The 27771-nt window shown below is 46.6% G+C and overlaps 1 protein-coding gene across 1 annotated transcript in view; it reads left to right on the forward strand.

Annotated features, from left to right (window-relative positions):
• SCAF8 (SR-related CTD associated factor 8) overlaps nt 1-27771 on the forward strand; it is a 948526-nt gene that overhangs the window by 225758 nt on the left and 694997 nt on the right. Inside the window, exon 5 of the mRNA XM_086927396.1 lies at nt 14849-14999. Coding sequence (XP_086783522.1) covers nt 14849-14999 — 151 coding nt within the window. The remainder of the gene's footprint in view (nt 1-14848; nt 15000-27771) is intronic.

The raw sequence follows: 27771 nt of genomic DNA on the forward strand, positions 1-27771 counted from the left end.
ATTGTGGGATTTAATGCCAAATGAACACCAAGAGAATCTTAGAGATGTCCCCTGGAAACTAACCTACCACTAGTGTCCAGGCTGAGTGGCTGCTTTCAGCTGCCACCACAAGACATGTATTCGAGGCATATGAGCTGCAGACCGTACACTATGCATTAGATCACCACCTGGTGTTGGGCTCGGATGATTGCCGGGTGTTGTCTTCTTGGAGAAGTCTTTGTAGTCACAATATAGGTGACTCCTCCCTTGGACAATACTGCGCATGGGCATCGACTCCATCCTTAGATTGTTTTTTTCCTCCACTGGGTTCAGATGAAAGTTTCTCCGCTCCGGCTAGAGAAACTTTTCCAGCAACTTCGAAGCGCAAAAACTTCCTACAAACAATATTGACGTCGACTATTCACCTTTCGATGCAATCACCTCGATTCCGGTTCATCGACGCGGGCTGCTGGGCCTATCTACGCCGTGCGGCCTACACCACATAGAAAGAACTCCGTTCAAGAAATGCCCGAAATGCCAGGCAAAATTCCCGCATAGCGATCATCACGAGGTTTGCAACCTCTCTCTATCGCCGGATCACAACGAGTCGACCTGCACAGCTTGTGCGTCCCTCCGATCAAAGAAGACCATCCGGGATCGGAGGACCCGTCGACACGAGATGAGGAGATCAGCCCCAGCACCGGAGAATATCTTCGATGACGAGGTTCCGCTCGTTCCAGAAGAAGATTCGCCGGATCTCCAGATCATATCAGAGGCAGAGGACTCGGACGACTCGATTCAATCACGTCAACCCATGAGTACCTCTGCCCCTGTACCACATACACTGCCCACGCCAAAGGTCAGCACTCCGCCCAAGGGGCCCCGTCGAGACCAAGTGCTCCCTCCTAAAGCCTAGACTCCGAGTTTGGCTCCGAGGAAGACAGCTAAGCCTTCAGGTGCTTCGGCACCGAGCAAACCACACGTTCCGATTCCACCACCTCCATCGGCACCGAAGCCTAAAGATCCTTCTGCACCGAAGCCTAAAGATCCTTCGGCACCGAAGCCAAAAGACTCTTCGGCACCGAAACCGAAAGATTCTTCGACGCCAAAAGCAAAAGATCCTTCGGCACCGCAGACTAAAGTGGTACCGAAAGAAGCTCCGGCTCCGAAGCCGTCGACTTTCAAACCTAAAGATGGAAAGTCCGCGGCCGACGCCTCAAAGCCGGCGAGGCCATCTTCCACTCCGAAGACTCCCGCTCCGGTGACAACACCCGCAAAGCCTGATTCCGAGGTTCCTAAGCCCTCGGATACGCCTGCCAAGCCGAAAGCAACACCTTCGGCACCAAGAACTTTGCCACAGGACGCTGTAACACCTCCCAAGGCAAAACGACAAAAACAAACTGTCGGAACCGAAAAAATCTACGCCGTAGAAGGTTGTAGAGGAATAATTGTTCAGATCAGATCCTAAACAAAATAGGATCTACATAAACCCAAAGACTGGACATGTAGGTGCTATAACTCATACAAAGAGACCAGCAGAAACACCACCTACACCTGTGGTTCCTGCCAAAAAGGACTGTGCAACTTCCCCTATGCACCCTCCCTCTAATGTTCTCCTCACTCTTCTATCCCTCCTTACATTTCACCTCAAATCTCTCCTGTACCCTCTCCTCATCCTCACATTCACCACAAACTGATGAGGAGTATGACTTAGGTGGTGGGGAGGATCCACATGCAGACCCAAATACATATCCTTTAGATGAGGATATCTATACTTTTCCACTAGGCTATTCAACTAGTCCCATTACAGGAACAGGGGACGGGGGTTTACTTGCTGTATTTTCTAATTCCCAAAAAGGACGGGACACAGACCAATTCTCGACCTCAGGCCCCTCAACCATTACATACAATCAGATCATTTTCATATGATCACTCTGCAACAAGTGCTCCCACTACTGCAACAAGGCGATTTCCTTTCCACTCGAGATCTGAAGGACGCCTATTTTCAAATCCCAATACATCCTGCTCACAGAAAGTACCTACGGTTTGTGATACAAGGACAACGCTATCAGTTCAAAGTCCTTCCGTTTGGTGTCACAACAGCACCACGGGTGTTCACAAAGTGCTTAGCAATAGTAGCAGCACATCTCAGAAGACAACAGATACAGGTCTTCCCTTACCTGGACGATTGGCTCATAAAATCCAATTCATTCCACCAATGTGTACAACACTCAGCAGACAATTCAACTGTTGCACAACCTAGGGTTTACGATCAACTACACAGTCTCACCTAGAGCCTCCGCACCTGCATCAGTATCTAGGAGCTACCATAAACGCATCTACAGCTCTAGCGTATCCCAGTCCAGCCAGGATACAGAGCATTCAAGCCTTACTCTCCACTTTTCAGCACCAACAGTCTCTCCAAGCCAGGGTGTTCATGAGATTAATAGGCATGATGGCATCTTGCATCTTCATAGTACCACATGCAAGATTGCAAATGCGTCCATTACAAGAATGTCTAGCACAACAGTGGAATCAGGCTTAAGGTCAGCTCACAGACCTGGTTTTGGTAGACAGCCGCACGCATCGCTCTCTGCAATGGTGGAACACCAAAAACTTGACAAGAGGACGGCCGTTCCTCGAACCTGTTCCACAAATAGTGCTCACAACAGACGCATTTCTCACAGGATGGGGAGCCCATCCTTACACTACACTACTCAAGGTCGATGGAACAACCAACAAAAGCTGTTACATATGAACCATCTAGAGCTGCTAGCGATATTCTTAGCACTCAAAACGTTTCAACTTCAAGTACAAAACAAAGCTGTCTTAATCCGGACGGATAATATGACAGCAATGTACTATGTACAAAAACAGGGGGGGACATACCTCTCTGCAACTGTCCCAGCTCGCACAGAACATTTGGAGATGGGCCATTCCTCAAGACATATATCTGTTAGCGGAACCCCTTCCAGGGGTTCACAATCAGATAGCGGATCTGTTCAGTCGGCAGTCACACCAGATTCACGAATGGGAACTACATCCACAAGTTCTTCAACCGTCCTTCCAACAGTGGGGGCACCCACGCATAGACCCGTTTGCCACCCACGAAAATGCAAAATGCCCAACCTTCGCCACCAGGTTCCCACACCCACAGTCCGAGGGCAATGGAATATGGATGAACTGGTCAGGCAGATTTGTGTACGCTTTTCCGCCTCTCCCCCTCATTCCACTAGTGGTGCACAAGCTCAGTCTCTCAAGCTCATTCTAGTAGCTCCCACATGGGCACGCCAGCCGTGGTTCACCACACTACTAGATCTCTCTCTGGTTCCACATCAAAAGTTACAGCTCACACCCTCGCTGTTAACACAGAACCATAGAGAAATCCGACACCCAGACCCGAACCAACTGAATTTGGCGATCTGGCTCCTGAAGTCTTAAAGTTTGCTTATCTTAACCTACAACCAGACTGCATGAATATCATTAAAGAGGCTAGGAAACCCTCTACTAGAGCGTGTTATGCTGCCAAATGGAAAAGATTTGCAATATATTGCAAAAATAATCACATTGATCCACTGGATGCTTCCATCCAAAATATCATTTGTTACCTTTTACGTCTACAAAGGTCTAATTTGGCATACTCTTCCATACGCCTACATCTTGCAGCAATTGCAGCCTATTTACGAAACAGACACCTGTCCCTTCTTAGAGTACCTGCAATCAAAGCATTTATGGAAGAATTAAAAAGAATAATCCCTCCCTGGCTGCCACCTTCCCCAGTATGGAACCTAAATCTTGTCCTTACGAGACTCATGGGACCCCCTTTTGAGCCTCTACATAAATGTGATCTGCAATTTCTAACATGGAAAACTGCTTTTCTTGTTGCCATCACCTCTCTCGGAAGAGTAAGTGTAATACAAGCGTTCATCATACAAGAACCATTTTTTCAAATACATACTAATAAAGTGGTTCTCAGGTCTAACCCAAAGTTTCTCCCAAAGGTTATCTCCCCTTTTCACCTAAACCAATCTGTAGAGTTACCTGTGTTTTTCCAAAACCTAGACTCTGTAGCAGAAAGGGCTTTACACACGTTGGATGTTAAAAGAGCTCTGCTATACTACATAGATAGAACTAAATCCTTTAGAAAGACAAAACAATTGTTTGTATCTTTCTCTCCTCCACACAAAGGCAACCCTATCTGTAAAGGGGGGATTGCCAGGTGGATTGTTAAGTGTATACAGATATGCTATCAAAAAGCTAAACGCACACTAACAGTTCCTCCTAGAGCACACTCTACTCGGAAACTAGGAGCCTCTATGGCTTTCTTAGGAAATATACCATTAGAGGACATATGCAAAGCAGCAACATGGTCTACACCACACAACTCCACTAAACACTATTGTGTTGATGTGCAAGCAAAGCAGAAAGCTGCAGTAGGCCAGGCTGTTCTTAGAACACTGTTTCAGACTACTGCAATATATACAAGCGACCACCGCTAGGGGAGACACTGCTGCACAATCGATGCATAGTGTACGATCTGCATATGCCACAAACGAAAAATGCTACTTCCCAGTATGCATCTGTTCTTGGCATGTAGAGCTGCAGATTAGAGTTACAGGGGGAAAAGGAGGAATGAGAGGCTAGGTCGCCCTCCAAAGTCTTGATGCACAAGTAGGAATCCGGATTACTGGGTCCCGAGACCTAGCTCATGTAGTGGTAACTGACCTCCATGATCAGTAAAACCTTGCAAGAAAGAAAATTTTCTTTCTAGTGTCCCCTCACTCACCGGGGTTGCCCCACGGTGACATGCTTCATCATTGGGTCCATCCCAGTTCTCTACGAAAAGGGGCGTGCTACGACTCACGAACTACGCAGGAGCACTTTTATGTGAAAGACTATGTGTAGTGCAGACAAGTGGTGGAGGGGGTGTAGGTGAGTTGAAAATACCGTGCTAAGTGGGCCTCAACAGATTTATTATGCTCCTAGGCAGGTATATTAAAAGTGGGGTGAGTATCACTGTTAGCCAACCTATAATGAGGATTGGTTCAGTGAATGGTTAACATGTTTCATGCTACCCCTAGCATTTCTTCAGGACCATACAGGGACGCGGCCTGTATTTGCCACTCCTATGTTCCCAGATAAGGGGTGATAAAATGAAAAACACTCTTATTACAAAAAGCATGCGTTCATACTAGAAACACATACGTTTGTACTGATTTCTGTTTTTGTTATTGTGCTTAATAACACTTCATGGTCTCTCAGGGGGTTCGATTTCACCTTGTGGACTTGCTGTTCCTAGTTGGTGAAAACGCTCGGCTATACCTATTTTCAGCATCCCCGGGACCGCATCTTGGTACATCTCGTACATGCCCTCCCGCCTCCCCGGACTTGTATCCATTCCAGTTCTCATCTTATTTAGATGCACACATATGGATATCCCTTTTTTTTTTTTTCTCTTCACTTCTACTAACTCAGTTTCCCATCATGGCGAAAAACAATCTAAGGTTGCAGTCGATGCCCATGCGCAGTATTGTCCAAGGGAGGAGTCTCCTATATCGTGACTACAAAGACTTCTCCAAGAAGACAACAACCTGCAATCATCCGATCCCAACACCAGGTGGCGATCTAAAGTGTACGAATCTGCAGCTCTAACTGCCAAGAACAGATGCATACTGGTAAGTAGCATTTTTCTTCTGGACCCCTGGGTCGAGAGCCTGCTGCTTTCTGGGGCCTGAAACCATGCACATCCTGGGACGAGATGCCAAGCCTCCTCCCCCAGGATGGACATGGTTCAAGAAGGGAAAGCTTCAAAGGCTTGCTGCCTTTGTGAGCTTCCCCAGGCCACTTGCTGCTCTCAGCAACTGGTCTCCACTGGCTCTGACCCCCACTTTAGGCTGGAGAACCAGCGGGCAAAAAAGTGAGAAAGAGAGGTGTGCCCACCTCTGCCAACTCCACCCCTCATGTGGGGGAGGCACAACTCTCAGTCCACGTCATCTTGAAGAGAGGGGACTCAGCCAACCAGGGACACGTGCATGCCCCCCTCCCACTGGAGGATGGCATAATAGGGGGTGTACCCACCCCAGGGAAGGGACCCATTGGTACCTGCCTCCTACCTACCTGTAACGCCCCTAAATCTAGTAAGTAGGGGTGCCGCTGAACCTTGCTTCTTCAGACCAGAAGAAACTACAAGTAGAAGGACCGAACACCCGTGCAGCAGCGAACAAGAGGCAGACCCCCCACTGACTTGGCCCCAGCCCTACTGGCCTGTCTCCACCTCGAACATGCTCCTGCGAAATCCCGGTTTGTCCTGCAGCCAGCAAACTCGAAATTCCCAGAGGACCTGCCTGCCTGCCTTCAACAGCAAAGACTTTGTCTCACGTAAAAACTGGATTTGTTCACCTGCAACCTCTGGCCTTGGCAGGAAACCGCAAATCCGTACCACTCTGCACCCGCTGTCCATGTCCCGAGCTCGAGTGGGCAAACGCCAGGTGGAGGTCACCCCGGCGACACTGACCCGAGATCCGGCGACCCTTGAATTTGCCTCAAGTCTCCAGCCGACGCCTGCAGTCTAAATCCAGAAGGCCCCCCTAACCGCGACAAGGAGCGGGTAAGAAGATCTAACCCGAAAGGGCACCCCTGCACCCTATGGCCTTGTGTGCCCAAACCGAAGGTGCCTAACCAACACCTAACTTCCAAACGGACCTCTCAAGTGGTGGTCGCACCCAGAAGACCTTCGTCCCCAAGCCTGCAGTGCCTTTGCAAACCGGAGGTTCCCTATTGAAAACAGGGGGCCAACGTTGAAACCGCACCCTGCACCCGGTCGCCCTAGAACAGCTGAGGGTGCACCTTTCGTGCTACTTTCTTTCCCCATTTGACCTGCTAGTCTGCAGTCACCAACCAGAGGCCCCCTATCCCCCATTGGATACCATTGGGCCTCAGTACCCGGCCGCCCTAGTGCAGCTGAGGGTGTAACAAGAGTGCATCCTTGACCCTGGGGGGCCCCTGAGTCTAACCCCAGAACCTCAACTCCCACTACCTAATACTTACCTCAAAACCGATAACACTATGTTTGAGGCATGTGGGCTGCTGAATTCATATCTTGTGCATAGATCGCCGCCTAGTGTTGGGTACGGATGATTGCACTTGTTGTCGTGGAAGAGTTTTCGAAGTATCACGAGATAAGTGACTCCTCCCTTGGACTACAGTGCGCATGGCATCCTCTCCATCCTCAGATTGTTTTTTTCCGCCATTAAGTTCGGATGCAAACTCCTATACTCCAACTTCGGAAGCGAAAACAAAACTTATCTAAAGGCCTTCGATTCAACGGTATTGTTCTCGATCGGTACCTCTCTACTCGATCCAGCTTTCCATCTCCAAGCGATCGTCGACGCGGGCCGTTCGGCCTTTTCAACGCCACGTGAGCCGACCGTCGATGGAAAGAAGCCCATTTTAAAGGTGCCCGCAATGCCACGCCAAGTTCCCACATACTGATAAGCACTCAGTATGCAACAAGTGCCTTTCCCCAGACCATAAACAGGAAAGCTGTCCAGCCTGGGCACAGTTTCGATCCAAGAAAACTATTCGGAACCGACGTGCAGCCAGGCAAGAAATGCAGTAACAGGCACCAGACCCGGATAACATCTTTGATGACGATCAGGAACTACAAGAGGCGCCGGACTCTGACCTAGAGATCGTCACCGTAGAGCAGCGGTTCCCAAACTGTGCGCCGCGGCGCCCTGGTGCGCCGTTATGAGTTGTCAGGGGAGCCGCGGCACGATGTGGGAAATTGCAGCTGCATTGCTAGAAATGTACAAATGCCACCTGCATTATTGGCATACATATGCCATACGCAGCTCTGACCATTGTTTGTGGAGCGCTATTGCTGCCGTGCCTCGTGGGACCCACTTCGCAAGGAAATAGGTAAGTAAGAAAGTGAAGTCCGTTTTAAGTAACACTAGGGCCGCTGAAGTGTTGGTACTTGGATGGAAGGGATCCCTGTGTGTTCCGTAGAACAGTACGGGAGTAGAATGTTGGGAGCCCCGGCATAAAATCAAGAAGGGCAAGATCGAAGGTCAGGTCACTTACTGAGCAGTTTTAAGCTCCTCAACCTCAGCAATGATGCATTCATATGACTGCTTTAGTCTGACTGTGTACTTGCTGAGTTGCAATCCGCCGCTTTAGGTTAATAATATTAGGAGAATGTTATTCACTTTTGAATGTTCCAGATGCATGGCGTATTTTTTTTATGAGTCTGACATAATTATTAGTGCTGCTTTAAAATCAGCTGCTGTGCTTTTTTTTTTTATAAACATACTTTATTGGCTTTTTTAATTTTGTATATCATACCATCATGTTATATATCGAGTACCAACATTTATGACTTAATAAGTATACACATGCATACTGCATAGTCCTGCTGCAGCGTAGCTGTACATAATACGTTTATGTAACACTTGTAGTAGTCCCAGCTGCTGTGCTTTGGTGTTCAAGTATTTGCCCCTACTGCACAGTTCGTGATGGCGCTAAACAAGATGAATCAACTTTCATACATACAATGCTCGGACACAATTGTACACAATTATGAAGAATTTTAGTGAAAGCCATTCAGGGCCAGCCCACAACCACAAGCATTTAATGGGGTGTATTAAATTAAGTTCGGCTTGCGAGTTTGCTTGTTGGGTGCATTTTTCCTTCAGTATGCAATGCTAACACCGAGTGGCGCCGTCTTAACTTGGTGGAATTAGCCAAGAGCTCTACTGGGTTTGGTCTAGAATAGATTAGAAAAATGACGATGGCTCTGTCTGTAAACGCACATTTGAAGGTGTTTTTCAAACAAAATACTTTTTTAACATTTAATTGTAAATGCATATTCCATATATTCAATCTGAAATATGCATTTACAATGAAATAAAAAAAGTGCATTTTGTTTAAAAAACGTCTTCAAATGCGCGTTTACAGACAGGGCCATCGTCATTTTTCTAATCTATTCTAGACCAAAGCCAGTAGAACTCTCGGATGGTCCCTGAAAGGGGAATACATTCAAATATTACTGAAACATCAGTATTGTCACTGGCTTCAATACAGCCTCCCACGCCCGAGTTCCCGCCGCATTTACATTCTCGATGAGAGACAACGTATCAGCACATAAAACAAAATGTTTGTTTTTCCCCTTTTGGAACTATTATCTTTTTATTTTGTTACAAATATGATTAAATACCTTCTTTGCATCCAAATTAATTTAAGGAAGACAACAGGAAGTACTCCCGAGGGTGGGCTTATATCCCCCCACCCGCCCACTGGTAAAAAAAAATGGTGGGGAGCCACGGCCAACTGCCAATAAGGTCAAGGGAGCCACGGGTCAAAAACGTTTGGGAACCACTGCCATAGAGGACTACTTTGACTCCGATGACGAGATCCCACTGGGGCAAATCGTGAGTACCCAGCCCCCGACACCATCTACCTCGATAATAACGGCTCCGGCCATGGCATCGCCAAAAGGCCTTAGCCAAGATCATACAAAAGTTTTGATTGCCCCGCCATCCAGGCTCGGCTCAGAAACCGAAACCTTCAGAAGCCCCAGGGCCCAGTAACATTGTCCCGAAGAAGGTTCCAGAGCCAAAGAAGGTCGCCCACCCGAAGGGCGCTGATCCGAAAGCGGCCGTACAGCCAAATGGCGTCGAGCTGAAAAAGACTGTCGACCCCAAGAAGGCCACACAGCCCAAAACCGGTTGTCGACCCGAACAAGGCCACACAACCCAAGGGCGCAGAACCAAAGAAGGTCGCCGACCCAAACAAGCCTTGGGCACCGAAAAACTTCAACCCGACAAAAGGCGCCGTACCGAAGCACGCGTCCAAGCCGATCCAAAAAAGACAATAGACTCCGGAAAGGACGCTCAGCCGAAAAAACAAAAGACTCCAGTCGATCCCAACAAAAACATCGACTCGGGAGACAACACTTCTCTGAAGAAGCCTACGGAGCACAAAAAACGCGCCGACCCGAAAAAAGGCCCGAGCCAAAAAAGCTGGTTCCTAAACCTAAAGTCGTCTTCAAACAGTGACTCTATCACACTACCTCCAGACCACATAACACCGGTCGGAGGCAGACTCCAACAGTTCCTACCCATCTGGAACACAATTACCACAGACAGGTGGGTGAGCGAAATTATCCAGTCTGGCTACTGCCTAGAACTCACTTCTACACCACCAAACATACCACCAAGACATCGTCCAATGTCCAGAGAACACATCACCCTATTACAACAAGAGGTGAACTGCATGCTAGAAAAGGGGGCCATCGAGCAAGTCCCTTTCCAACAGCAAGGGAAGGGAGTGTACTCCCTATATTTCCTTATTCCCAAGAAGGACTGCTCTCTCAGACCAATATTGGACCTCAGACCCCTAAATCAATACATACTGTCGGAGTACTTTCATATGATCAAATTACAACAAGTGCTCCCATTGCTACAACAGGGGGATTTCCTAGCAACACTGGACCTCAAAGATGCGTATTTCACATACCCATCCATCCAGCCCACAGAAAATACCTCGGGTTCACAATAGAAGGTCAACACTACCAATTCAAGGTTTTGCCCTTCGGGATTACCACGGCTCCAAGAGTGTTTACAAAATGCTTAGCGACCGTGGCAGCACATCTCAGGAGGCAGCACGTCCATGTGTACCCTTACCTGGACGAATGGCTTATACAAGCAAAATCGTACCACCAATGCGCAGCACACACATTTCAAACAATCCAGCTGTTACACAGCTTAGTATTCTCAATCAACTACACAAAATCACATCTGCAACCATCCCACATACAACAGTTCCTGGGAGCCACCATAGACACCTCGGTGGCAAAGGCGTATCAAAACTCAACAAGGATAGCCAGTATGCAGACACTCATTCGCAAATTCCAGCCACAACACTCTCTGCCAGCTCAAGTCTTTATGCAGCTCATAGGCATGATGGCCTCCTGCAAATTCATTGTCCCCCATGCCAGACTCCAAATGCGCGGCACGGCAATGGAACCAGGCTAAAAGACCTAGTGTTGGTAGACAGTCGCACTCAACTCTCTGCGGTGGTGGAACCCACAAAACCTTTCCAAGGGGCGACTGTTCCAAGAGCCGGTTCCACAACTAGTACTAACAGCGGATGCATCACTGACAGGCTGGGGAGCCCATCTCCTTCAATACACAGTACAGGGGCTCTGGACAAACCAGCAGAGAAGGCTGCATATCAACCAACTAGAGTTGCTAGCGATATTCCTAGCCCTAAAAGCATTTCAGAAATACTTGTACAGCAAGACGGTGTTGAACCTGACGGACAACATGACCGCAATGTATTATATCCAGAAACAGGGAGGAACGCACTCTCCACAGCTGTCCCATCTGGCACAGAGCACATGGAATTGGGCGATTCCAAAAAACATTTTTCTCCTAGCAGAACACCTTCCAGGGAAGGACAACCAAGTTGCCGACCTACTCAGCAGGCACAGCCAGCAATTACACGAATGGGAGATTCACCCCCAGGTCCTCCAACCATTCTTCGAGGAGTGGGGTCACCCAGAAATAGACCTGTTCGCCACAAAAGAAAACTCAAAATGCCAATACTTTGCCGCCAGGTTCCCACATCAATTGTCACAGGGCAATGCGATATGGATGACTGGTCAGGCAGATTTGCGTATGCTTTTCCCCCAGCACCACTGATCCTGCTGGTGGCACGCAAACTGTGGCAATACCCCCTCACACTAATCCTAGTTGCTCCCACATGGGCGAGACAACCGTGGTACACAACGTTCCGAGAACTCTCGGTAGTTCCCCATCAAAGACTGCACCTTGCACCTCATCTTCTAACTCAAGGGTGATTCCTCCTAGACACCCCCCTTCCCCAGTCTGGAATCTCATTATAGTGCTTACCAGACTCATGGGCCCTCCTTTCGAACCTTTACATTCTGGCGAAACACAATTCCTAACGTGGAAAGTTGCTTTTCTAGTGGCCATCACCTTACTCAGAAGAATGAGTGAATTACAAGCGCTTACAATTCAAGAACCTTTAATGCAGGTACACGCCAACAAGGTGGTCCTTAGAACAAGCCCTAAATTCATGCCTAAGGTTGTATCCAATTTCCATATCAACCAATCAATAGAACTGCCAGTGTTCTTTCAAAATCCACAGTCCATAGCTGAGAGAGCCCTGCACACACTAGACGTAAAGAGAACTCTACTTTACTATGTGGACAGAACTAAATCCTTTTGGAAAACAAGGCAACTGTTTGTTGCCTTTGCACCACAGCACAAGGGGAATCCAATCTCAAAATCAGGAATAGCCAGATGGATAGTTAAATGCATTCAGATATGCTATCGAAAGGCAAAACGCACTTTAAACGTCCCCCCAAAAGCACACTCCACTAGGAAAATGGGGGCATCCATGTCTTTCCTAGGAAATATTCCTCTTGAAGGCATCTGTAAGGCAGCCACATGGACCACCATACACACTTTCACAAAACATTACTGTGTACATGTACAAACAAAACAGCAAGCTGCTGTAGGCCAGGCTATCCTCAAAACTCTTTTTCAAACAGCTGCAGCTGGCACCGGTAGCCACCGCTAGAGGAGATACTACTATACAGTCTATGCACAAGATATGAATTCAGCAGCCCACATGCCTCAAACAGAATATGCTACATACCAGTATGCATCTGTTCTTGGCATGTAGGGCTGCTGACATTCATATCGCCCGCCCTCCTCCCCGGTGCCTGTAGCAGCTGCAGCATTCTCTCTGGCATGGCCATCTCTTACTTTGCAATCTCCATCTCTGCCGCAATGGCGAAAAACAATCTGAGGATGGAGATGACCCATGCGCACTGTAGTCCAAGGGAGGAGTCACCTATCTCGTGATACTTCGAAAACTCTTCCAAGACAACAAGTGCAATCATCCGGACCCAACACTAGGCGGCGATCTATGCACAAGATATGAATGTCAGCAGCCCTACATGCCAAGAACAGATGCATACTGGTAAGTAGCATATTCCTTTCCTTCATAGGATAACATTGACTGTTTTTCTGTGAAAAGGTTCTAAGTGTGGCGTTTATGCAATTTTTAAGAATTTCTTTAGTTTCTCAATCTAACAAAAACGATTTTACTAACCTGTTTTCAGGCAATGTCCCAGAGTAGTATCTAGCTATACTACTCTGTGTAAGCCTAGTAATCTCAAAGGTTACTTACCTGCTATTTTACTAAAAAAGCCTATTCAAGTCTATGTACTGCATTTACTAAGTATTGCATTTCTCTACATCCATACTGTAAATCAATCCAAAGTGCATATAGACTTATCATTCAAACTGTATATCAATTGTATTACTTATGTAAAGTTCTTATTGCTTACCTGTGCCAGGCTTGCTTGGCTCTAGAAAATAAAATAACTAACAGAATATTTTTATACAAAAACAATTGGTCTGAAGTTCAGTGTGTGAATTAATTTGCTGACTGTGTACAACAAATGCTTAAAACTGTCCTCTGATACTGCCTTACTGCTTGACAACACTATCACAAATAGAGAGTGAGGTGCTAACTAACTACCTCTGCCTACTTTTCGGGCTCCACTGGACTCTGTGCACTCTATACCTCACTTTGGTACAGTATATACAGAGCCAGCTTCCTAAACAGTTACATCAGCGTCTGCAGAGTACTTGGCAAAGCTTAGGTGCATCATGTCCACATGGCAATAATGGTTGGCCACCCCCTACCAGCTTTGTTTGAGGAGGTTTGTTTCTATAACTTAAGTTTAATGTTCTTTAATAGGCTTTCGTAAAGTGCAATGGGGCAGCAGAGCACTTTGCCTGTCATCCCAGCACAGTTCACCCTATTGCTTTCAGGTAAATGCAGTACTCTTACTTCAGAGGGGCTGTCATTTTTCACCAAAGTTCGTGCATATAGTGATATCTCTAGACGAGTGTTTCTGCGTTTAGCCCTCCATCAGTTGAGAGCATAAGTAGTAGCGAGCAGAGCAAAGTCATCTGGGGTTGCTGAAATGCTGCACAAGTCTTCTCAGGTGACAGTGCCACTAAACGGGCACACAGGTGCAACCCAGGTAAGCTTGCTGACTCAATGGAGCCTTTAAAAACAAGGGGGAGGGAGCACACTGCCTCTCATCCCAGCACGGTTAACCCATTGCATTCTAGTAAATGCAGTCTGCTTATTTCAAAGTTGTTGTAGTTTAAGTTGGTACAGGTAGTGCTGTTATCTCAAGATATCTGTTTCTGGGTTTAACCTTTCATCAGTAGAGAGCAGAAAAACGTCGTCTGGGGTTGTGGAAATGCTGCCCAAGTTCACAGATCAAAGTACTACACAGGCACACTAGTGATTCTCAAGTGAGCTCCTCATCTCGTTGGTTTAAGATAGCCTTCAAATAAAATGTGTCCTGTTGTAGATGCACGGAGCTGAGAATTATTCTAACTTTCATTATTTCTGTGATGATTCTTATAATGCAAAATCAGGCGTACAATTAGGTAACATTTCATTTTCAGTTTATATGAAGTTAAACTCTTGAAGCTTTGCCTTGAGTCATGGCTTCGCCCCACCCTGAACAATGGTCATAAGTAGCATATAACACACTTTGATCATCTGCATGCTTGCATACTATATACAATGTAGGTATTTATGCACCTTCCTGATGCTTGGGTTTAGGTGCTTAAGGTAATGAACTTCTCTTCTTGGTTTTAGTTAAGGTCAAGAAATTTGTCATTGGATTAAGAGCTTTTAATGGCTAAATTCCTTAGAGTGGCACTGTGTCAAATTCATTGGGTGAGGGACTTAATCAGATGTCCACTTTTAAATAATTTAATTTGTATTAATATTTTCTCATTTATAGAGTAAAATTGTTAGAGTACTCAATTTGTGGCAGAAGAATAATGTCTTCAAAAGTGATATAATTCAGCCGTTACTGGATATGGCTTCAGGAATAGTTCCTCCGATTGCCCCTATTTTTCCAAGTTCAGCATCAAATGTCGGCAGCTCATCAGGTAAGAAAAGATTTTCTTTACCTTTGTTTTGTGTATTTTTGTCGTGATCTGGAGTTGGTATGGTCTTAACATGTTGCGGAAACGTATACAATTTATTTACCTATGTTGCTGATCTAGTGGGCCAAGTTATCTGGCTGGTGTGTCAAAATTGTACACTTGTGAAGCACATCATAACATCATAATTGTGAAGCAATAATAATTGTGACCCATCTTGAAGCCCAAAGTGCCTTTCATACATCTCAATCGGGTTTTAGATCGAGCTTCTCCACAGAGACAGCACTCCTAAGAGCAACTGAAACTCTGCGGAAAGGAGCCGACGAGGGCAAAACCATGGCCTTGATCATGCTGGACCTCAGTGCCGCGTTTGACACTGTAGCACATTCCATCTTGCTACAGTGTCTAAACAGAGCGGGGGTCACTAAAGAGGCACTGGGATGGCTGAAAGCTTTCCTTTCCAACAGGAGCTTTCAGGTCCAAAGAGGGACTTTTCTCTCAGACAGCATGACACTAGAACAGGGGGTACCCCAGGGCTCTGCCCTGAGTCCCACCCTGTTCAACTTATATATGGCTCCATTGGCAGAGGTGGTCCAATCGTTCGGCATAGAGCTTGTCTCTTACGCCGACGATACTCAACTCTTGATCTCCCTGTCTCAAGCTCCCTCCTCCGAGGCCGACAATTTCAAATCTTGCATGTGCAAGTTAGCTGTATGGATGACCGAGCACTGCCTCAAATTAAATGGAACAAAAACCGAGGTGATCATAATAGGTGGGAACAACACAAAATGGACCAAAGACTGGTGGCCTACATGTCTGGGACCCGTACCTACTCCCAGCCAGGAAGCTAAAAATGTGGGTGTCTGGATAGACAACAAGCTTTCCTATGACAGCCACGTCAAAAAAACAGTTGGTAAGTGCTTTGGAGTCATGAAAACTCTTAACCGCACCCTAGATCTCCTTCCTTTGAATTCTAGGCGTACCATGACTCAGGCACTTATTACTTCCCGTATAGATTATGGGAACGTGCTGTTGCTGGGCACTTCCGAAAAAAACATTAGGAAATTACAAGTCCTGCAAAATTCAGCGGCACGTCTTGTGCTAAGACTCCCCCGCAGAGCTCCCTCTAAACCTTCTCTGGATACCTTGCACTGGCTGCATATCAGCAAGAGGATATAATTCAAGGCACTCCTCTGGTGCCACAGGATCATTCATTATAAAGCCCCCTCCTACATGTCTGATTTAGCTTCACTCTACGAACCCAATAGATCCCTACGCTCCAAGGGAACAGGTCTGCTCAAAACAACGTTCCCTAAAAAAGCTAGAATGGGAGGCAGGTCCTTTCGCACTCTTGCAGCTAAAAAGTGGAATACCCTCCCCATGAATATCAGACAAGATAAAAATGAGGCATCCTTCAGAAAACTGTTAAAAACTTATCTTTTTACTCTTTAAATTGCTTGTTTTGGCTCCATCCTTCTAAATACTCTCTCTCCACAGCGCGGGGACACGTCGGGAGGCGTCACCAGGCGCTTTACAAACCCCTATAATAATAATAATAATCATAAAACAGTAGGCAACTACGTAGCAAACTTAGCATTACATGTGTTTCTGAACATCATAGATTGAGAGCTTGTGGAGAAAAAAGTTAAAAAGAGCACTAGCTTGTGCATCAGTAGAGGGACCTGCTTAGCAGTCTCTCTTTGTCCTCGGAAGAACCACAGCTAGTTTATTGAGTAGGCACAAGGGCCATGGTAGACTGTAGACTTTCTGCTGACTGATTAGATGTACGGTACTCTGCATTGCTTTATGAACTAATATGAAATGCCGTAATGTTGATCCTAATAAACACAAAAATTGGCTAAACCATTCTTGATTTCAGAATATCAACTTGAGGGTCAAACACAAGTTCCTTTGGCTTGAACCAGTACTTTTATTTATACCTTTTAAATGTTGGTTCTTTTTTATTCTCTCTGTCACGTTTCTGTATGAAAAGGTACAACTGTACATTCCATATAACACTTGCAACAATATATAACAAAATTTACAAACACTTATTTACATTCCACATAATTACTAAAGAAAATTAGACATCATACATACAACACTTTATACAAACAAATAATGCTTTAAATTTGAATGAATAAATCTATATCCAAAATAGAGGACAAAGTCAAAAAGGAGCAAGGCCACCAAAAGGTGATCAATTTCAAAATTAGCAAAAGTTGATTTGCACTATCAATAGCGTTACTCGCTCCTTCAGTTGGCATATTTATTTATTTAAATTTAAAGGCACAAATGTAGATCATTGTTTGTATAAAGTGTTGTATGTAGGATGTATAATGTCTAATTTTGTTTAGCAAAGATGTGGAATGTAATTAAGAGTTTGTAAATTTTGTTATATATTGTTGCAAGTGTTATATGGAATGTACAGTTTTTCCTTTTCATACAGAAATGTGTGACTAAAAGAGGATAAAAAAGAACCAACATTTAAAAGGTATAAATAAAAGTACCGGTTCAAACCAAAGGAACTTGTGTTTGACCCTCAAGTTGATATTCTGAAATAAAGAATGGTTTAGTAAATTTTTGTGTTTATTGGTATGTATAAGGTCCAGCCTACTCCATGTTCCAAGGGGCCTAACAGTAAATGCCTATTGGCACGTTTTCTTTAATGTTGAAGAAATAATCTCCTATGGTATGTGAAGCACAACTTTTGCAGCGTGAATCTTTCTGGATTCACTATGCTGTGCATATTCCACTATCTGGTGGTTGGGTCTGGAATCGTAGTCTTTTTTTTTTTTTTTTTTTTTCCGTAGCCCAGGTGGGCGTCGACGTCCCACTATTTGGTGTACTTTCGGTGACGTCGGCATGCTTCCGCCGGAAGCTCCCACCCTTGGGCACCATCTTCAGATTCTTTTTTCCGCCGTTGGGTCTGGATCATCACTAGAAGCTCCAGAAGTTTTGGAGGAGAAAAGGAGAAAAATACGCGAATTTCTTCAGGAAAAAACTCAGACCAGGAGAAGATCATCAGAGCCGGTACGACGAAGAAGGGGAGGAACCTCGAGATCTTCCACGTCCGACGGAGAATGTGCACACAGGGGGACCCCTGAGCGCAGTAATGGACAACACACCATTTAAATTCTGCCGTAATTGCCACCACAAGTACGCGCAGAGAGACCAGCACCCGGTCTGCAACCTCTGTCTGCCTATCGACCACGGGAGCAAGGACTGCAACGCCTGCTCAGTCTTGACGCCGAAGAGAAGATAAGAAATCGTCAGACAAGGTAGGAGAGTCTACGACCCCGAAACCCTCGACAGGGCCTCGAAAACCTGAGGACGACTGTCGCAAATCGGAGTCTAGAACCTCGAAGGGAGCACCGGCGTCGAAATCTTCGACGACCGAAGCAGCTGTCCCCGAAAAACAGCCCAGCGGATCCTTCGAGAAGGACTCTCAGACGGCAAAGACCAGCGAAAAGCAAAGGTCGTCGAAGCAAGCTCCCGAAAAGGGATCCTCGACTTCGGAGGAGAAGGAGCCGAGAGCCGCTCTGATGTCGACAGGGGCCGTCTAAGAGGGCGGCCGAAAAGCTCGACGCCGAGCAGGCCCCACAGATGGAGAGAAAGAAAAGAAGGCTCGAGGCCGAGATGGAAAACATCATCCAGAGGAAGAAAAACTTCGAAGACAAAATGAAAAGCTACAGGATCCCTTTGAAGCCCACGACGGTCCTCGAAGAGATAGAACACGAGGAGTTCGACGCCGAAGAGCTGCCGAAAACTCCGTAACCCTCGGAGCAGGGAGAAGAAGAGGACCTCTATTACATAGAGGGTGATCATGGGGACCCGCGTTCGAGCTACGACTCGGGATCCTCGACGGCTCAGGACCAGAATTGGCAGGACATCGAGGCCGAAAACCCGGAGGAGGCTGTGAAGACATACCCCTCGAGGCCTTCGCCGCCAGACGACATTGGGGCCTACTATGAGGTCGTCAAGAAGGCTGCAGCAGCTTATGGAGTCAATTTGGAGGAGGAGAAGGCTAAGGCAGATTTCCTGCTGGAAATCTTGCTCCCCGCACAGACAAAAAGCCACTTCCTGCCCATGCTGAAGAGTATCATGGCACAGGGCAAAGAGGCATTCAGAGAACCAGCTACCTGCAGGTCAGTCGCGCCAAGGACGGAGAAAAAGTACAAGTTCTCCTCCCAGGATCCCCCTTACATCCAGGGGACAGTTTCAGTAGACTCAATTATAGTCGCAACGGCCAGAAGAAGGGCCAACGTCCCAACAACATCTGGGCCACCACCTGACAAGGAAAGCAGAAGGATGGACCTAACAGGCAGAGAAAATGAGAGAAACTCAGCAATGCACTGGAGGATGGCAAACTCCAACGCCCTTCTCAGGAGGCACCAGTACCAGCATTGGGACAAGATGAACCAATTGCTCAAGCACCTCCTAGAGGAGCACCAGCAGAGAGCCGCTCACCTCGTGGAAGAGGGGAAAAGCATCGCAAACTTGTGCCTGAAGACAGCCTTGGACGGGGCAGAAACATCCAGCAGGCTGATAGCTATAGGAATCACAGAGAAGGCAAGCCTGGCTCAGGATCTCAGGCTTCAAGACGGAGGTTCAAAACAACATCCTGAACACCCCTTTCAATGGAGAAACACTGTTCGGAGCCCCCAGTTGATGAGAAACTCACCCAACTGAAGAAAGACAACGAGACGTCAAGGTCCATGAGGGCCCTGCAATTCAGGGGGATGAGAAGAGGCACTCCTACGCGGAGGCCGAACGGAAGGGGTGGAAACCAGCAAGGACAACCACACCAGGCGTTCCACCAGGGTCAGCAGAGTGACAACCAAGGTCACCAGGGACCAAAACTGGAACTACCAGAGCAGGAGCCAGTCCTTTCGCGGGAGAGGAAACGGACGGGGCCAGAGAAGGAGAGGCGGTGAACAAAAGGTGCTCACCCACTCCAACCCTCCGAGGGAAGAGCACGGAAAAGCAAAGAGGAGAAGGCTACACGGACAAGACACAAAAGAACATGTAACACCAGTAGGAGGCAGGCTGAGATTTTTCCTCCAAGAGTGGAGGAAAATAACCACAGACAAGTGGATACTCAACATTATACAGTTTGTATACTGCATAGAGTTGGAAAAGAGACCACCAAACAGAAAGCCAAAGAAAAGAGAGCACTCTGGAAGGGAGCTGCAATTGCACCAAGAGGAAGCTCAAGAACTCCTCCTCAAAGAGGCCATCGAACCGGTCCCATTCAGAGAACGGAACAGGGGAGTGTACTCCAACTATTTCCTGTTGCCAAAAGTGGACGAAAGCCTAAGACCCATCATGGATCTACGGTTCCTGAACAAATATGTAAAGAATCAAAAATTCAAGATGACGTCCTTACAAGAGGTCATCCCACAGATAAAGGCCGGGGACTTCTTGTCCACCATAGACCTCAAAGATGCGTACCTGCACATCCCCATGAACAGGCAGCACAAGCACATGCTAAGATTCACAGTAAACCAGGATCACTACCAATTCACAACCCTGGCATTAGGTCTAAAATCCGCACCAAGGGTATTCACCAAATGCCTCGCAGCAGCGGCTGCACATCTGCGAAGAGAGGGGATACACCTGTACCTCAACCTCGACGACTGGCTCGTAAAGGCAAGCTCTTACAGGACATGCAAGGATCATGCAGAACCGGTCACAAGAACGCTAGCAAGCCTGGGATTCTCCATACACTGGGGAAAATGCTCGATAGAACCGGAGCAAGTGAAGACCTGCCTGGGAGCTCAAATCAACACTGTCCAATGCAGGGTGTTACCCAGCGAAAAGAGGACACTCGGCCTACTAAGGGAGAAACGTCACTACCAGAAAAGGGCGAGCTCTGACAGTGAGGACAGTGAGCAAGATCTTGGGAATGATGGCGTCATGCATACACCTGGTCCCCAATGTACGCCTGCAGATGAGACCACTCCAAGAGTGGCTGCAACAGCAATGGTCACAAGCTACAGGAAGTTGGGAGGATCTAGTGGTTGTAACGCACAAGGTGCAGGAAGAAATGAAGTGGTGGACCAAAGAGAGGATAACAATAGGGAAGCCTCTAACGCCACCGGACCCAACAGTGACCATCACCACAGACGCATCCCAGAAGGGATGGGGCGCACGCATGAACAGGCTCAGAGTGAGGGGTCTGTGGAGCCCAGCGGATGCGGTCAAACACATCCATTACCTAGAGCTGAAAACAGTGTTGCTTGCCCTCAAGGCCTTTCAGAAACAACTGTACAACCAAAAGGTGCTGACACAAACAGACCACACCACAATGATGTTTTACATCAACAAGCAGGGGTGAACTCAATCATTCCCTCTGTCAAGCTTGGCACAGGACATCTGGAGATGGGCAATACCACTCAAAATAGACCTGCTAGCCATACACCTGCCAGGGAAGGACAATGTAGAAGCGGATTGGCTCAGCAGGCAGACTTCAGCATCCCACGAGTGGGAACTCAACATACAGGAAACAGAAAGACTATTCAGGAGGTGGGGCACTCCGACAATAGACCTGTTTGCAACACGCCAGAATGCAAAATGCCAGTACTTTGCATCCAGACAACCAGAGGCACTGTCCCAAGGGAATGCCCTATGGATAAGCTGGTCAAAAACATTTGCCTACGCTTTCCCCCCCGATACCACTGATTCCCAGGGTTCTCAACAAATGCATGACGAGCAACATGACGCTCATCCTGGTGGCACCACAATGGGCCACGCAGACCTGGTACTCACAGATAATGGAGATGGCGCAGGGCCCACCCCACAAGTTCTCAAAAAGAAGAATCCTTCTCTCCATGGAAAACTGAGAAGTTTTACACCCAGAGCCGGAGAGCCTGAGGACTTGGATTTCGCATATCTAAAACTACCAGAGAGCACCCTGCGGGTGCTGCGGGAGGCAAGAAGGCCCAGCACACGCAAGTGCTTTGGGGAAAAATGGAAAAGATTCACTCAATGGTGCTGCAAGAAAAAACTCCATAGAAAGCTGACCAGGGAATCAGCGGTGCTAAGATACCTCACGCACCGAATAAAAGGTAAGCTAAGCTCATCCTCGCTGAGAGTACACCTGGCAGCGATTGTGGCATACATAAGAGGAGAAACAGGGAGAAGCTTCTTTACATCTCAAGTAGTAAAAAGGTTCCTGGAAGGGGCTAAAAGAATAGCGCCACCAAAAAGGATGCTGCCGCCGGCTTGGAACCTGAATGTGGTACTGATAGAGCTCATGAAAGCACCTTTCGAACCCATCCACAAGGCATCACTGCAAATGCGGACAATGAAAGCGACCTTCCTGGTAGCAATCACCTCGCTACGCAGGGTGAGCGAACTACAGGCACTAACACTGCAGGAACCCTACATCCAGATACACAGTGACAGGGTTGTGATGAGAACAGACCCGCACTTCATGCCAAAGGTGGTGTCAAGGTTCCACATGAATCAGAGTATTCAAATTCCTAGGTTCTTCCAGAACCCCACGACAAGCGCCTAGAGGGCGATCCACACTCTAGACGCAAGAAGGGCAGTGATGCACTACATTGAAAGGACGAAGGAACACAGGAAGACAAAACAGTTCTTCGTATCCTTCACAAACAGTTACCTGGTAAACCAGTAACTAAGAACACCATAGCTCGATGGATCGCACAAACGATACAATTCTGCCACAAGCAAGCGGGCCAGGAGCTAACAGGAGGGGCACAGGCCCACTCGACCAGAAAGAAAGGAGCAACATTGCTTTTCTGGCCAACACACCAATTCAGGACATATGCCTGGCAACAACATGGGCTTCAGTGCACACGTTCACTAAGCACTATTGCGTGGATGTACAGATGAACAAGGAAGCACAAGTAGGACAAAGAGTGCTTCAACATATATTCAACAACCAACGCTCATCTTCCACCCAGCCGCCACAAAAGTAACGAAACCGCTACAAAATCTATGCACAGCATAGTGAATCCAGAAAGAATCACGCTGCAAAACGAATAGTTTCTTACCTGTCGGTGTAGTTTTGCAGCTTGAAGATCTTTCTGGATTCACTAACGAACCCACCCGCCTCCGCCAGAAAGATGAGACTGGAGGAGAAGGTGGAAACACATGGAATAGAAAGCTAGTTGAAGCTTACAAGATACGTGAAAAGAATTACGTTAGAGAAAGGTTTAACAAACATAGCCATGGATTCACTACAAGAACAAAACAAAAAAAAAATCCGAAGATAGCGCCCAAGGGTGGGAGCTTCCGCCGGAAGCATGCCGACGTCACCGAAGGTACACCAAATGGTGGGACGTCGACGCCCACCTGGGCTACGAAAAAAAAGAGAAAAAAGACTATGATTCCGGACCCAACCAATAGATAGCGGAATATGCACAGCATAGTGAATCCAGAAAGACTTTCAAGCTGCAAAACTACACCGACAGGTAAGAAACTACTCGTTACTTTTGAACTATTTAAAGGTTTCGAACATTGCTATGGAAGCATCATTCAGCATGATGTTTCCATACTCTAGTTTACATCCCATCGTTATTCTGGTAGTGGCAGCTGAATGTGGTTCCAACTAAAGTGATGAATACATTTCAGTAGTCTAATGTGTCAGTAGCGGAGAAGAACATTTATATAGCTCTCCAGCTATAGTTATGTCGCAAATCACACCAATCATCTACACTTTCTTTCGCTGTTTGCGAGTTTGCAAACCAGATTTCAGGAAAAATAATGAAATGCTCTAAATTTGGACTAAAACATACTGCATCCGGTTATCACTGCAAGACCATATTGATTGGAAAATTGAGCACTATATAAAGCTGTCTTAACAGTACAAATGGCTGTCTTCAGCTTTTGCCGTTTGGAAATACCAGCAAGATATCTATTATGTCTTCATATAGACTTATGACCTCAAATGCTACAAGCATTTGCAATGCAATAAGTCTTGCATTTGCGAGATTTTGAGCATTCGGCATTTTAAATGACTGCCTTTTATTTGTGTTTAAAAAAACCTGCAGCAATAAAAAGTATTGTCATTACAATTCCAAAACGTCAAAATCTTGAAAATGCGTGACCTAGTGCATTGTAAATGCTTGTCCTTGACACCCTTTTTTGGACACGTTTGTTAAATGGATCATGAGGGACGTATGTAGGTCTTGCTAAGTTTTTATCTCCATTTAATTGGCTGGAAGCCTACGAGTAAAACTAATAAAGCAAGCAAATAGGCTAGTCCTGGGTTTGCGCAAATATGTTTGCACATTTACGTCTTTTTTTATTTTTTTTTATTCTACAGTTACTTGTAAATGCTCAATTTCAAATCATCTGCCATACTTTATGCCTGCTTTAGAACATATTAACTATGCAGCATTATTATGTATAATGCAAACTCAACCCGAAGGTATTCGGTATTGGAGCACTTTGCATGAGCACCAGTTACATTACACAAGGTCACAATTAATTTTTTTCCGGTAAGGGGAGATTGTTATTTGCCCAGAATCGCATGATGTTGAGCTGGCGCAGAGACTCTATTCAGGTTTACTAGCTCTAAAGTTAACAACTCTAGCCAAAGTGCCTCCGTCTATCTCCCCCAATAGCATGCCCACTCCAATCGTGCTGCTGCCCCAGTCAGAGGAATACTGTTAGTAAAGAAAACGTCCCATTCCAAGATGATTGGCTGGCACGTCTAGAAATAAACCCATGCCAAGATGGGCGCAACGCTTTTGTCAATCTCATGCACACTGTCACTACTTCTGGAAAGATCGGGCTTAACGTTTTGAAAGGTCGCGGTGAACTGACCTAGAGTAAGCAGTTCAGATGCGATAGCCTTGCTGATGCAGGTACCACCCCCGGTCATGATTGCCAGGTGGTTGTTGAAAAGACCTGGTACAAAGACGTTGCTGACTGCCAAGGTCAACTTTGTACTTTGAACGGCTCATCACCTTCACTGTAGCCATTGGTTAGCGCCACAGATAAAAGGGGCATTGAAAACGAATAAGGACGAAGGATTTACAATGCAATAGGTCTAACAAATATGAGGTTTTGACCTAATGGCATTGTAAAAGTGCTAATTTTTAAAGTTGATAAAAAAATAAATCAATCGGGTACCACGCTCAGTATTAAAGTAAAACAAACAAAAAAGAAACTGAGCACCCGGGTACGGTTCCCCAAAAGCGGGCTCCGAGCTCAATTTTAAAATTGGAAAAAAAATAATAATAAAAGCGAGCGGTGGTGTCCCTGAAGCGGGCACCGTGCTCAACATCAAAGTTTTAAAGTTCAAATTTAAACTGAGCGCGGTGTCCCTAAAGCGGGCGCTATGCTCAGCATGCAAACACAAAAAAAAAAAAGCAGCCGCCATTGTTCCTATCTGTGTCAATAAACAAAATAGGGCTCACCCACTTCTAATGCAGACGGTGTAACAAGCCAAGTAAAAGGTCCAGTCGTTATGGGCGGTAACCAATGCAGGCAAGGAGGGACGAACAAACCTATTTACGAATCGGAAGCCAACATTTAAGAACAACAATGACACAAGCCAATGACCAATATGGGCGATGCTTCTACCTCATACTGTATTCCAGCATGCCTTGCAGAGTAGTGCATGCACGCTTACGCTAGGCTTGACTTAAAATCAAGATGGTGATGGATGGGATGCTTGAATTAATCTCAGCCACTGGCAATTACTCTGGCCGCAACCAATCCATCGTGTTTTGCCCACCATGCCACCTCAGTCTGAACCCAGACATATGCAAATCAGTCTTGACCATGGGCCTCGTGGGAGCAGTCCATTCTGAATTGGAACACAAGCAACCTTTGTGTGTTTTATGTACTGCCCTAAGAATGAAGACAGTGGTTGAATACTTCAAATGGGTGGCAACTCTATGTCCAAGGTGTTCAGTAAGACAGACTGGGCGTCTAGAAGGGCAGACTCTGTCCCACTATTGGCATGGAAATCTGAGTGACAATTGCACAGGCTTTTGTGATTACAAGAAAGGCATGTGCCAACAATTCCAGAATTTCTAACATATAACATAGGGAAAATATTGTTTATTTCACTACGGTTTATGGCAAATGTCTTGAGTAATGTGACTCATGCCCTTTCAAGAGTTTAGGAATTTGACCAGGCTTCTGTGATGCTGTAGTGATTGGGAGAACCTTCTTGAAGCAATCTTCCCCAACAGAATGGGACTTGGGCCATTGGCCTCCTTCACAATGGGAAACCTCCTTTGCAATGCAGTTATAAACATGCAGCGCCTTTACCACACAGCTTTTACCCCGCATGCATTTACTACACATGCTTTTTTTTGGATGCTTTTACATAGCATACCTTTGCCACACATGGTAAGTGTAGTTAAGGTAAGCGTGTGTATATATGTGTGTGTGTGCGTATATATATATATATATATGTGTGTGTGTATGTACCCTTTTTTTTGGGGGGGGGGGGGGGGGGGGTTTAAATTTCTTTTATTGGTTTTATCCACAGAAGGAGCAAATGAGCCAGCGTGCTCCACAAACATCGGGTTGCAACCCGGCATGTCACTGTCTTATATTGCAGGCAGAAACATCAACGAACGAAAACACACCTAGGGTCAGGGCCATTTGTTTGCCTTTCCTAGAGTTGAGTGGAAAGGTAATGGCGTTGGGGAGGCAGAGGAGGATGTATGCTGGAAATCTCGGGATCTGTGTGTCGAAGTAGGAATCAATCCCATCCAGTATTTGTGGCCAGTATGTCCCCAGGGAAGGGCAGTCCCAAAACAAGTGGGTAAGTGTACCTGGCATGCCGCAACCTCTCCAACACAATGGACTACGTGAGGGATTGCCTCTATAGGAACCTTACAGATGTTTGATACCAATAGGTGGCAAGCTTAACCGTTTCAATAGAAGTAACATTGCTGGCCGCGCAACGGGCCCGGTGGTAGATGTCCTTCCATTCGTTCAGTGAAAGTTCCCTTCCCAGCTCTCCCTCCCAATGCAGTTGACCAGGGGATTTCTCATTGTCTGAAGGAGTCTGAGTCCTCATAAATTTATACAGATATGACGTTAAATGTGTGTCTCTGTGTCTTGTAATTAACTAAATCATGAACGGTGTGAGTAATCTCTCCGCCCACTCCCGCACACCCCACTGCAGCACCCAATGTCGTATCTGTAGGTAGCAGTTGCGCTCCGATTCGGAAGCTCGAGATCTGTACGGAACTCCACAAACTGGCGCATGTCGGAAAGGTCAAAGAAATGCCCTATAGAGCGAGGAGCTTCTGTCGTCCAGTGGTGAAATTCCCCATAGTCAAGGCCGGGTGAGAAATCTGGGTTCTGTACAATGGGCGTAATAGGGGAACGGAAAAGTCGTGAGCCCTCTAGCAGTCGCTGTGCTATCCCAAGCTGACCTGATGGGCCGGGTTACCGCTGATAAGTTTAGACTGCGGTGTCGTCCTTGTCAAGAGAGAAAGGGAACGCCCCACAGCGACTGGGCTGCAAGAGCCCTGTCCATAAATAACCAGTGTTTCTCGGATTCAGGGCGTGACCACTCCACTAATGCTCTCACCTGAGCCGCTCGCTAGTACGCCAATAAGTCCTGAACTCCTAGTCCTCCCTCCATCGGGTCTCTGTATGTAAGATTGCGGTGCATTCGAGCTCTTTGGTCAGGTCAGATAAAGCGCTCTATGTCTGTCTCTGGAGGCCACATAAAACCCCGGCGGGGGCATCAACGTGAGGGTGTGAAAGATATAGATAATTTGTGGCAGCAACACAATCTTCACAGCTGCTATCCTTTCAGTCGATGGCG

This window comes from Lissotriton vulgaris, chromosome 6, assembly GCF_964263255.1.
Source record: "Lissotriton vulgaris chromosome 6, aLisVul1.2, whole genome shotgun sequence".
Taxonomy (NCBI): Eukaryota; Metazoa; Chordata; class Amphibia; order Caudata; family Salamandridae; genus Lissotriton; species Lissotriton vulgaris.